The sequence below is a fragment of the Leptodactylus fuscus genome, chromosome 1, assembly GCF_031893055.1.
Source record: "Leptodactylus fuscus isolate aLepFus1 chromosome 1, aLepFus1.hap2, whole genome shotgun sequence".
In the NCBI taxonomy this organism is placed as follows: domain Eukaryota; kingdom Metazoa; phylum Chordata; class Amphibia; order Anura; family Leptodactylidae; genus Leptodactylus; species Leptodactylus fuscus.
Window position 1 is genome coordinate 276,169,859 of NC_134265.1, and position 13,429 is coordinate 276,183,287.

Here is a 13,429-nt window from a genome sequence, read left to right on the forward strand (position 1 = left end):
ACCACTTTATAATGAATGAATAATCTTACCGTATTCCTCAAATGCAGGTTTCAGTTGGTTATTGATGTAGTCATGGCGTTCATGAAAACGCTTCTTATCCCTGTTCACTGTATGGTAAGCCTGCAACAACATGAGGAAATCAGAAAGTCTACGCATGGAATCAAAAACCACCATCATGTACCCAAGCAAAGCCTAAAGCAAGAAAACACAGGGAAGGGTTCATAGAATGGCATAAATTATGAGGTATAGTATGTCCTCATTGTGGCCACTCTTCGGAAAAGGTCAAAAGTGTCGTAAAAACACAAGTGTCAATTTCTGTTGCAAGTGGCATTTAAAAGAATAAATAAAATAAAAAAAACATAAAATAAAAAAAAGGTCACCAACCTTAGGTATGTGACTTATTCTATGCCAGTAAACCTCAAGGCTTCATAAATCTGCCCGACTTCCTCTATATTAAGATCTTATGCTGCATAAAATATTGGAAACCAAGGACAATTCTCTTGCCATTGCCTTCTCAGGAAATGAAATCTTCTGGCTGCAGGATATTTATCAGAGCACAAACTACAGACAGCACTCCATGTCCACAATAAACACAAGGATGGCCCAAAGCCAATGTTCCCTCTAAACCTTGGCAGCTGCTGAGCCAAGTGGTCAAGGAGCTGAGAGATCTAAGGCTGGGAACACACAAGACAATCTTACAACAGGTTAGCCGCCATGAACTCGCCAGTGACTAACCTGCGGAAACGAATAGTCACAGCATAGAGGAAGATTTATCCAAAGCTCAACCACCAGCAGCGACAAACATACAACCTAAACCAATCTGCACTGCATGTTTTATGGCTTCTAATCTTTGTTATGCAATGGGTCAAAGCTGCTGAAATCCTACAGACATTTCACAGCAAAAACTTGACAATTTTGGGTGTATTTTGCCACAGTGGCTTTCAAAGAAAAGTTCTTGTTTTTTTCTTTAAATAAACCAAGAACTTTATAGATTTGGTGTTGTCATGATTGCACTAACCGTCAGAACCACATGAACATGTCATATTTTTTTTGCAAAATGAATGTAGTAAAACCAAGATCCAAGAAATATTAACACAATAGTGTTTTTCCCCTATCACACCCAAAATAATGGTGTTCCTGAATACATTATGGGGCACAATAACTCTGCCTTTAAAAAGTTAGAACACAAAAATAAAAATATTGCTCCTGGAAAACAACCAATGTCTGACTGATAAACAGAAAACAAGAAATCTGTTCAACGCTAATGGTCTCCATAGACCACCATTGTTTGGAGGTGGATTTTGAGGCGAAATCCGCCTCCTTGCCCCCGTGTGAACTAGCCCCACCCCCAATACAACTCCTGGAGCACCTCAGGCTTTCAATTCTATACATCTTGGACCAGTATCTCTGCAATATCACTCGCTGTAGCACAGCAGAGCCTCATGAATTCTATAATAGAACTCCTACCTAAAGCATACCTCCAATTATAAATAACTTTCCATAAATGAATAGGATATGTGAAAATAAGAAACTTTGTAATACATCTTATAACAAATGCTTTCTTCTTCACTTTCAAAGCAGTTACTTTTTCCATATTAGTCTATGAAGAGAGGAGGGGGATTAGAAGAGAAACTAAATTGTTGCTGTTACACTCTGCTCATGATAGAGCCCCACATATGCATGCATAACCTTTAACCCCTTCCCGACCCATGTGGTACTATTACCACATGGATGTCTAGTGCTTCACGACCGATGTGGTAATAGTACGTCATGGATGTAAACAATCCCCGCAGCGCAGTGCGGGCGTTCTTGGAGCAGGTGTTAGTTGTATCTGACACCTAACAGCCTGCTCCATCCCCCTCCATCAGACATGAGTGCTGATTTTGGGTTTTAACCCGTTGATTGCCGTGATCAAACATGATCACGGCAAACAACGGGTTGCCCGATCTTGTAGGGATCCCCGGCACCCCCCGCTGCGAGATCGGGGGGTGCTGGTATCCCTACCATGTAGCCAGGGGTCTGATTAGTCACCCCTGGCAGTCCTGAGTCCCACTTACCTTTCTTATCCTGTGCGGGATCTCCTGAAGATAAGCTGTCCCATCCGTCTGCACAAGCCGAGCCTCACTTCCTGTTTACAGAGTGATAACGTGCAGGCTCTTACTGAAGCCTGTGACTCACTCTGTAAACAGGATCAGTGATGCAAGCTTCACTCATGCAAGTGTCCCATAGGGACACATGAAAAAGTTAAAAAAAAAAAAAGTGGAAAAAAAAAAAAAAAAAGTGTTTTGAAACAATTAATAAAGTTATCAAGCCCCAAAAACCCTTTTTTTCTATAGAAAATGAATTATATAAAAAAAAACTAAAAATTAATAAAAACAATACATATTTGGTATCGCTGTGTCCGTAACAATCTGTACAATAAAACTGAAACAATATTTAATGTACACGGTGAATGACGGAAAAAAAAAACGGAAAAAACCCGCCGGAAGTAGTGATTTTTCGCCATCTCACCTTACAGAATGTGCTCTAAAAAGTGATCAAAAAGTCAAATGCACCTCACAACAGTACCAATAAAAAGCACACATTGTCCCGCAAAAAATAAGCCCCCAACCAACACTGTCAACCAAAAAATAAAAATGTTACGCCTCTCAGAAGATGGCGATGCAAAAAACATTGATTTATGTCTCCAAATGTGTTTTTGTTCTGCAGAATTAGTTACGCATAAAAAAATAATATAAATGAGGTATCGCCGTAACCGTACCGACCCACAGAATAAAGATAATATGTTACTTATACTGTACGCTGCATGGCGAAAAATTTACAAGGTAAAACGCAATACCGGAATTGATTTTTTTTATTTAAATCCAGCAAAAAAAAGAGTTAATAAAATGTATTCAGTAAGTTGTAGGCACCCAAAAATGGTGTCATTACAAAATACATCTCATCCCGCAAACAACAAGCCCTTATATGGCTGCGTCACCAGAAAAGTAAAGAAAATATAGCATCTAGTAATGCAAGAATAAAAACCCGCAAAAATCGCCAAATCATTAGAATACAACTGGCGGCGTCAGGAAGGGAATATATAAGCTGTGCGAGCGAATATCAGGGGACACCCCAGATTTAGAGCTTACGAGGGAAAATATACCAGAAGTGACCCCAAAGTGACCCCCAGAGTGACTCCCCCAATTATAGGAGCTACTGGGACATAGTAGGAAATTCGGTGTTTGCAATGTCCTCCGCACAGCTTATATATTCACTCTTCGCCATCCGCTGTGCAGTCACGTCTGGGATACTAATACTCACTACACCCCCTGATAAATTCTTTGAGGGGTGCAGTTTTCAAACTGGGATCACACCTTTGGGGAATCCACTTTTCTGGTACCCTACAGGCTCTACAAACATGACATGGCGTCCAGATACCAAACATCTGAATCTGCGCTCCAAAAGCCGCATCGCGCTCCTTCCCTTCTGCGCCCTGCTATGCGCCCAAACTACAGTTTATGGCACATATATGACACATGTATGATACTGGTGTACCCCGGATAATGCACGTAATGTCATATGTGGGTATAAATTGATATTAGGGCACAGCCAGACACAGAAGGGAAGAAGGGTTATTGGGTTTTTGTAGCACAGACTTAGACGGTTTGTTTGTTTTTTTTTGGATGCCATGACACTTTTGCAGAGACCCTAAAATTGCCCTTACAGAATGGGGTCACTTCTTGGGGAATTCCAGTTCACTGGCACCTCCAGGGCTCTGCAAAAACATCATGGCACCCAGAAAGTCCCTCTAAATCTGTACCCCAAAAGCTAAAAAGCGCAGTGCTCCTTCCCTTCTGAGCCCTGCTATGTGCCCAAGCAGCAGTTTATACCTACATATATAATTTTTTGCCCCTCAGGATGGCCCACTTAATAGTTTTAGGAGTGCAGGTCTCTGACAACACGAAGTGGGTGCAACGTATTGGGCACCGAAATGGCAGATTTCTTTAAAAATTAAAATTTTCATTTTGTACATTAATTTTTGGGAAGCATTTTTAGGCTCAAAATGATAATACCCCTTTATTCATTCCTTGACAGGTGTAGTTTCTAAAATGGGGTCACTTTTGAGGGGTTTCCATTGTATTGGTACTTTAGGGGCTCAGCAAATGCGACATGGCACCAGAAAACTGCCCTCAAAAGCCAAATAGCCCTCTTTCCATTCTGAGCCCCGCCATGTTCCCATACAGCAGATTATGGCCACATATGGGGTATTGCCGTGTTCAGGAGACATTGTGTGACAAACTGGGGGGCTTTTAATTCTCTAACTACTTGCAAAAATTAAAAATATGGCGCTAAATGGACGATTTATTGGAAAAAAGTAATTTTTCATTTTCACATCTCAATGGTAAAAAAAAAATCTGTGAAACACCTGTAGGGTCCAAGTGCTCACTAAACCACTTGATAAATTCTTTGAGGGGTCTAGTTTTCAAAATGGGGTCATTTGGGGAGGGGGGTTTCCACTGTTCTAGCACTTCAGGGGCTCTCCAAATGCAACATGGTGCCTGAAACAGATTTCAGCTAAATTTGCCCTCTAAAATCCCAATAGCGATCCTTCAGCTCTGGACCTTACAGTGTGCCCATACATCACTTTACATCCACATAAGGGGCATTTCTGTAGTTGGGAGAAAATGCTTGACAATTTTTGGAGTGCATTTTCTTTTTTAACCACTTGTGGAAATGCAAAATTTGGGGTTAAAGCAACATTTTATAGCAAAAAATGTCACTTTTCCTTTTGTTGGGCCAATTCTGTTACACTCCTGTAGGGTCAAAGTGCTCACTATACCCCTTAGTAAATTCTTTGAGGGGTATAGTTTCCAAAATGGGGTCAGATGTGGGGGTTTCCACTGTTTTGGCACCTTGGGAGCTCTGCAAACGGGACATGGTGCCTGAAAAGTATTCTAGTAAAATCTGGCCTACAAAATCCAATTAGCGCTCCATCCGCTCTGAGAGCGACCGTGTGCCCGTACATTAGGGTACCAGCACATATTGGGTATTGTCGTGTTCGGGAGAAATTTTGTAACAAAATGTGGGGTGCAATTTTTCCTTAACCCCTTGTGAAGATGAAAAATTTGGGGCTACAGTGACATTTTATTATAAAAAAAAGTAATTTTTCATTTTCACATCTCAATGGTAAAAAAATCTGTGAAACACCTGTAGGGTCCAAGGGCTCACTATACCCCTTGATAAATTCCTTGAGGGGTCTAGTTTCCAAAATGGGGTGACATTTTGGGGTTTTCCACTGTTTTGGCACCTTGGGGGCTTTGCAAACGGGACATGGCGCCTGAAAAGTATTGTAGCAAAATCTGGCCTACAAAATCCAATTAGCGCTCCATCCGTTCTGAGAGCGATCGTGTGCCCGTACATTAGGGTACCAGCACATATGGGGTATTATCGTGTTCGGGAGAAATTGTGTAACAAAATGTGGGGTGCAGTTTCTCCTTTAACCCTTAGTAAATGTGTAAATTCTAGGGCTAAATGAATATATTAGTGACAGAAATTGAAAAATGTAAATTTGACCTCCATTTTGTTGTAATTGTTGTGAAATGCTGAAAGGGTTAAGAAACTTTCTAACTGCTGTTTTGGATTCTTTCAAGAGTGCAGTTTTTAGAATGGAGTGATTTTCGGGGGGTTTTATTAGAGAGGCCTTTCAAGTACCCTTCAGAACTGAACTGGTCCCTTGAAAAATGTGTTTTGGAAATTTTCTTGAAAATTTGGAAAATTACTGCTTGACTTGTAAGCCTTATAATATCTGAAAAAAATGAAAGGGTGATTAAAATTTGATTGCTACATAAATCAGAGACATGGTTAATTATATTTATGAAAAAATTTGGGTAGTATGGATTTCTATTTGAAAGGCTTGCAATTTCAAAGTTTGAAAACTGCATTTTTTTCAAAATTTTCACCAAATTTCCTATTTTTTCATAATGAAAGAAAACATATTGACAAAAATTTACTACTGACATGAAGTACAATGTGTTACGAAAAAACAATCTCAGAATCACTTGTGTAAGTTAAAGCGTCTCAAAGTTATTGCCATTTAAAGTGACACATGTCAGTTTTGAAAAAAGAGGCCTGGTCCTCAAGTCACTTTTGAGCTGTGTCTCTATAGGGTTAAAAAGGCTATTCAGGCACCGTAAAAGTTATATTAAACTACCCCCCCGTTTTAAAATAATAACCTAAAAAAGAATGTGATCTACTTACCGAACGTGCATGTTGGGCGGGCATTCAGGGTGTGTCTTCATCTTCCTCCACGCCTCTTCTTCCTCCGATGTCCTCGGGTCCCGTCCTCCTCCGGCACTCATGAACGGACGTTGATAAAAAAAAAAAAAATAGCCTGGGCGCATGCGCAGTAGCCGTAGTAAAAGCCGCATGCTACTGCGCATGCGCCCAGGCAATTTTTTTTATCAATGTCCGTTCGCGAACGCCGTAGGAGGACGGGACCCGAGGACATCGGAGGAAGAAGAGGCATGGAGGAAGATGAAGACACACCCTGAATGCCCACCCAACGTGCACGTTCGGTAAGTAGATCACATTCTTTTTTAGGTTATTATTTTAAAACGGGGGGTAGTTTAATATAACTTTTACGGTGCCTGAATAGCCTTTTTAAAGGCTATGCATGCATATGTGGGGCTCTATCATGAGCAGAGTGTAACAGCAACAATTTAGTTTCTCTTCTAATCCCCCTCCTCTCTTCATAGACTAATATGGAAAAAGTAACTGCTTTGAAAGTGGAGAAGAAAGCATTTGTTATAAGATGTATTACAAAGTTTCTTATTTTCACATAGCCTATTCATTTATGGAAAGTTATTTATAATTGGAGGTATGCTTTATGTTTAATATAACATTTACGGTGCCTGAATAGCCTTTTTAAAGGCTATGCACGCATATGTGGGGCTCTATCAGCATGATTTTGCTGATAGAGCCCCTTTAACACTGCTAAATTATAGATAATACACAGAATGAGGCAGCAGAAGAATCCTACCCCCTCCCTTCTCCATAGAGCTCTGTGTATGAGGCTGAATATGGGGAAAATAGAACGCAAACAAAGCAGTCAGACTGAATATAAGGAGCAGAAGAACATCTTCATTAGTGAAGAAGGAAACAGAAATCCTTCAGATATATTACATTTCCTATATTTAAAAGCAAGATCCATTTATGAAACGTTGTTTATAACTGGAGGTACACTTTAAGGATAACTAGAGATAAGAGAACCAAGTGCACATTCCCTTATCTCTATGCAGCCAGCTGTATATCTGTACTAGATAATATAATGTTAAAATTGCTTTGATATGGAAGATGAAAAGGAGTTCAATACTTACATAATATCCACCACCAGTCAAAGTGACAGCAACAAACACGTAATAAGGCAGAGCTTCTCCAGAAGAGCCTGGTACGCTGGATGACATCTGACGGACAGGAGCTACAAAGAGAAAGAACATATAATAACTATAAAGCCCTAGTTATCAAAAGCAGCACAATAGAAAACCAGCGGACATCGAACAGATCGTCACTTTCACACTGAAGTAGAAAACAACCAATGTCTGACTGATAAACAGAAAACAAGAAATCTGCTGAAGTAGCATTTAACAATTTCTAGTGGCTTATCTCCTTTGGGAAGAGAAGGATCGAGCATGCTGAAATTCAACAACGCAACCCTTTTTTCCCCTAAGACTACTGTCAGGAATCCTACATAATGTCAGATGGTTTTGCCAGTCCCACTGTGTTATGTGGGTATAGCTGACATACATCTGATAGGTTTCACATAATGTCACTAAGGGCTCATTCACTAGTGAAAATAGATTTTGCTGCACACACTGTTTTGTGATCAAAGGAATATAGAGATTTATTTTACAATATAGTTAACGCCTTTTGACACAATGCAAAATATTGGCATAGAAAGACAGGCTAGATCAATTGGATATGACGTTTCGGTCCTTAGACCTTCATCAGACGCGATCTAGTGTGGTAGCAGGATCAGTATAAGTGTCAAGGCATGCCTTGACACTTATACTGATCCTGCTACCACACTAGATCGCGTCTGATGAAGGTCTAAGGACCGAAACGTCATATCCAATTGATCTAGCCTGTCTTTCTATGCCAATATTTTGCATTGTGTCAAAAGGCGTTAACTATATTGTAAAATAAATCTCTATATTCCTTTGATCACAAAACAGTGTGTGCAGCAAAATCTATTTTCACTAGTATATTTGGGTCGAAGGACCTTTTTTCGCTAGCACCACATATAATTTTAGAGTGTGCGGTACCATTGACTTTTTTGCTAAGGGCTCATTCACATCTGCGCCCGATCTCCGTTCATACAGGTTTCCGTTTCCTGCACAAAACAGAGGCAGGAGACGGAAACCTGCAGGACTCTTTCATACCATTCATTTGAATGGGTTTGAAAGATGTCCGGCCGTGTGCGCCGGTGAGCGTTTTATGCTCTCCGCCGCGAAACAGTATTTTTAAAATCGGACACAGAGTCGGACATGCAGTACTCGGTGTCCAGTTTTACAAAAAAAAAAAAAAAAACGGTTTTGCGGCGGAGAGCATAAAACGCTCACCGGCGCACACGGCCGGACTCGGTCTGACAGCTTTCCTTCTTCTGCATGCAGAAGACAAAGCTCAGAATGGACTCCGGGCGCTAGTGTAAACCTAGTGTAAGGCTAGGTTCACACCTGTGCCTGCTCTCCACTGGGGGATTACATTCCTCATCCCGCCTTAAACGCAGAGAGAAAACCACAGCAAGCAGCACTTTTGTCTCCACATTTTCTGCTATATTTGGGTGGAAACCGGGCGGACCCCATTATAGTCTAAGGGGTCCGTCTGTTTCCGATAGTAACTGCTTTTTTAAGCGGATTAGGTTTCTGAATCTAAGTGGAGAACGGAGGGCAGGTATGAACCAAGCATCAATAGTCATGGATGTTTTTAGAATAAAAAAAACAATGAATAAATTGTGACACTAACACATGCCGTATTACTGAGGCACTCTACTCCAGAGGCAATGTCTCATTCAGACCTACAAACAGATGTTTTTTCTTTACTAAGATAGCGACATTATCACTATAAACACTTAGGAAATAACAAGTCTGCTGCTTGCGATGGAGATCAGAAGTCATCTCCTGTTTAGCTAGGGAGTAAACAAGCGCCACCACAGCGTATGAATGAATGGTCTTCATGACAGATGGCTGGCCTCCACCGTAAAGCAGATTTCCATGCAAACGTCTGTCAAATTACGCAAAAGGACAACAGGGTCACAGCTCACAATTGCCAAAATAAATCGATATACAGTCGGCAAATTTGATCCAATATTCAATCACTCATTCAGGAACCCAGGAAAGCTGGGTGCTCATTGGCTTGAGGGAAATCTGCAGCAATCAAACTGGAGCCATATTAAAGGGGTATTCTGTAACAAGAAGTTACCCCTAGTCAGAGGATAAAGGGTGAGAATCCCATCACTAGAACTCTCACCAAGAGAACCGGGGTGTTTTGCACCCAATCTGAATGGAGCATTTTCAGCTCGATACTCCTTTCAAGCTGGGGTTCAGATCCCCTTGTTCTTGTGACTGCTAAAGGTCACTGGTTGGGCCCCCTGCTGATCAGCAAGCTACCATTCAGATAGAGGAATAGTCCTTTAAGCCATATATTAAAGCTATTTCTGCTCTTTTATAGTGGTTTGTACGGTTGTCTTGGCGCACTGGAGTCCGCAGTTCTGATGAGACAAACAATATTTTCATGCTCTCCTTACAAGCCTGTACACACTCCAGAAATATACTAATAGGATAACATGACGTTTAGATTGTTAGCCCCAATGGAGAAGCGATTGATCAGCGTGAAGACAATCTAACCCCAGAGTTGTGAATTATACAAGTTCTACATGAAAAGAGTAAAATACAATATACATCTTTCCAAGCCCCAAGCAAGACATTAGCTACTAGCTCATGTGCACTGCGAATGATCTGAGATGACTGCACATAAGCGAGGCAGAAACATATTACATACATACAGTGCACACAATCTAGTTATACCATCCATACCAGAAAGGCGATGAGGTGTAAATTAAATCAGACTGGCGGGACCTACAATGTCAGCAGTCAGGAGACAGACCAGACGCAGTATGCTTGTACTGGAGATACATGCTTCAGCTACATGAGACAACATACACGTACAGAAAAGCGTAAATGGTGGACGCTAATAAGTAACCATGTAACAGACGCTACACCAGCGACTTCCTTAGTAGCCCGCACTGGACAGGACGGCTACATGACACATCTACAATCCCCACTTGAATCATGTGACCTTCAGCTCTCCTCTCTTAGGTCATAAACTACCTTCCTTAGTGTACAGTGACACAATGGTGTATCCGCCTGTATACAGTAACAAACACATGGTATATACTTTCATTCACTCGGCCACTAGAAACCTTCCATACAGACGTTGGGTCTATAAGATTGAAAGAAAACCTTGGTCAATGAGCCTCAGCATGGAGGATCCCTCCACATCCCCACTGCATGACCTCTAAACCAAGAGCACAAGGCCCAGAGGACAGCATGACTTATCAGCTCTCACTGCTCAAAATGGCAGGCACATGTACCACTGACCAAGTGAGTAAGAGCACCTCCCAGGCCTCAGTGATGGCAGCACACGTACTGGATTACCCTCATGTCCTTATAAGACACAATGGCGACTTGCACGAACAGGAAGGCAGCAGTAATGATACAGAGTAGGGGCATGTAGCTGAAGCTCACCATTGCGGAGAAGAGCGGCTGCTCCCCGGTGTGTCAGGGGGGCCAGCTTCTGCCACGCGTTCCGGCACAGATACATCGCAGCGACTACCGGAGAGAAGTACCCGGAGAGGACGACTGAGCGAAGAACGTCTGACAAGGTGGGAGGAGCCGAGTGCTTGCAAGGACAGGTGATGTCACGGGGCGTGTCCTACGTCATTCCTCCGCCCGAGGTTAACGCTCTGTGATATTCCATTGGCTAGTCGCCAGCACCAGGTGTGCGCATGCGTGTTCCGTTCTTTAAAGAATGGCGCTAACGTGTACGGCGGACGCTGCTACAAAATTAGCAAGTGCGACAACGTAACAAGGGGAATGGTTATTATAGGAACTCTTCAGTAGTATTGTAGTGTGGTGTATATCAATTATGAATATAAAGGAATAGTAGTTCATATATGGTTTCGGAGTTTCATTCTTTGGAAGAGTCGGCTTCACAGTAATGTACAAAAAGTATTAGCTTGTGCTATCTATTTAAAATGTCGTGCAACTCCCCCACCAAACTGGGCAAATAGCCATATATAGCCAGGGATGTTTCACCCTCTCTACCCCAGACCACCAGGGCTGTGATCATAGATTGACAGGGTGTATTATCATACCTGCTTCACTGTATGCTCCTTAGTACACACACACACTGGTCTAAACAATGAACAGGTTGTAGCTGATCAGCAGGGTACCAAGAGAGGGACTTCAACTGTTTTCATAATGATGATGACCTGTCCTAATGAAAGGCCATAACAATTGTGATCCCACCCAATACACCCTTTAGGCTGAAGCCCCATGTTGCCAAAATACAATTTATTTTTTTTTGTGGTTGCAGATTTTGCTGCAATTTTTTGAGCCTAGAATGGCTACAAAGGGAATGGGAAGTGCTTACACTTCTCTCTTCTGCTCAATCCACTACTGGTTTTGGCTTAAAAAAAAAAAAAAAACGCAGCAAAATCTGCAACAAAAAAAAGCTGCGTTTCTGCAAAGTGGGGCCTTAGCCTTAAAGGGATTCTATCATTAAAATTGTATTTGTTGTGCCTACCACATCGGATAACCTTATGAAAGGCTATTCTTCTCCTACCTTTAGATGTCTTCTCCGCGCTGCCGTTCAATAGAAATCCCAGTTTTCTTCGGTATGCAAATGGGGCGGGCCCCAGCGCTCAAACAGCACTGGGGCGTCCCCAATGCTGCGGGAACTCTCCAGTGCCACCTCCATCTGGAACGGTCTCTCTTTGCGTCTTCTTCCGGCGCTGGGTTCAAACTGCATATGCCAGCCGGCCACAAGAAAATGGCCGGAGGGCATGCCCAGCCCGCTTTGCCCGAGGCCTAGAAGTTTGAACCCAGCTCTGGAAGAAGACGCAAAGAGAGGCCGTTCAAGACGAAGATGGCGCTGGAGATTTCTCTCGCAGCTTTGGGGAAGCCCCCAGTGCTGCGAGAACTCATTTGCATACTGATGAAAACCGGGATTTCTACCGAACAGTGGCCCGGAATAGACATCTAAAGGTAGGAGAAGAATAGCCTTTCTTAAGGCTTTTCCGATGTGGTAGGCAGAAAAAATACAATTTTAATGATAGAATCCCTTTAAATAGGTTGTATAAAGTTTTAAAGTTGTTCTTATGGATATGATGGAGCCCCACCAATCTCAGGAATGGGGATCTAGTTCTCTTGTCCTAATGGAGCAGCAGGCCATGCATGCGCCCTGCCACTCAATTCATTCAGCAGTGGTAGCCAAGTTCTAAACTTCAGCACTTTCATTAATACATTTTGCAATACAATCTATTAATGAATTCTGACAACTTTCTATGAAAATCTGCACTATATTATTTTCCTTGTCTCTTTATTGAGAGTTGTACACTGCTTTGACTAGGAGTATGAGGGGTGGGTTCTTGTGTACTACAGTGAAGCTGAGACTGGGGAGGGGTCAATTCAAACAGTTATTTCTCTAGCATTTTAAAACTAGGTGCAGTTTTGGGTAACATAAGATTCTTCTCTTTCTAGCTTTAAAATTTCCAGAAAGTTGGGTTTGGAATAATTATATGAAGCTGCTCCCAGTCCTGACTGACTTCAAATTGTGAAATTTATGGAAATAATACAGGTAGAATTGTAATCTTGGTGTCATATGAAAGCTGAGAATTTGTAACAAAGGCAGTGTTTATCTATATGCCAGAGACAAAAGTGTTTGAAGCAACCTTACAGCCTCAGATTCTCTGCATTATACATGAGCCCATACTAGCAGAGAAACAACGGAAATAATAAAGTCCAGGATTTTATAGATGACATAAATGCTGCCAGAAAATCAAATTGTATTTGAAAGTTTGGTTCCACTAACACACGGGTAGGGAACGTACGGCTCTCCAGCTGTTGCAAAACTACAACTCCCAGCATGCATGCTAGTGCTGCTGTTCTTGGAACTCCCATGGAAGTGAATGGAGCATGATGGGAGTTGTAGTTTCACAGCAGCTGGAGAGCCGAAGGTTCCCTACCCCTGCACTAACACATTCCCACCTTACATAAGCCTAACACCCATCTTGTTAGCCCCCTCCATATGGCATTGTGTCTTCTATTTCAGAGCAAAATGTACATGTGCACCTTTCACTAAAGCAGATAGGCAATGACATAAGTAATAA

General features: G+C 41.9%; 1 protein-coding gene across 1 annotated transcript in view; it reads right to left on the reverse strand.

The window, feature by feature from the left end:
* MGARP (mitochondria localized glutamic acid rich protein) overlaps positions 1–10,983 on the reverse strand; it is a 33,545-nt gene extending 22,562 nt beyond the window's left edge. The window contains exons 1-3 of the mRNA XM_075257962.1: positions 10,785–10,983; positions 7,359–7,459; positions 30–120 (exon numbers count right to left, since the gene is read on the reverse strand). Of these exons, the coding sequence (XP_075114063.1) occupies positions 30–120; positions 7,359–7,459; positions 10,785–10,860 (268 nt within the window). The 5' untranslated portion in view covers positions 10,861–10,983. The remainder of the gene's footprint in view (positions 1–29; positions 121–7,358; positions 7,460–10,784) is intronic.
* Between the last annotated feature and the right edge of the window lie 2,446 nt (positions 10,984–13,429).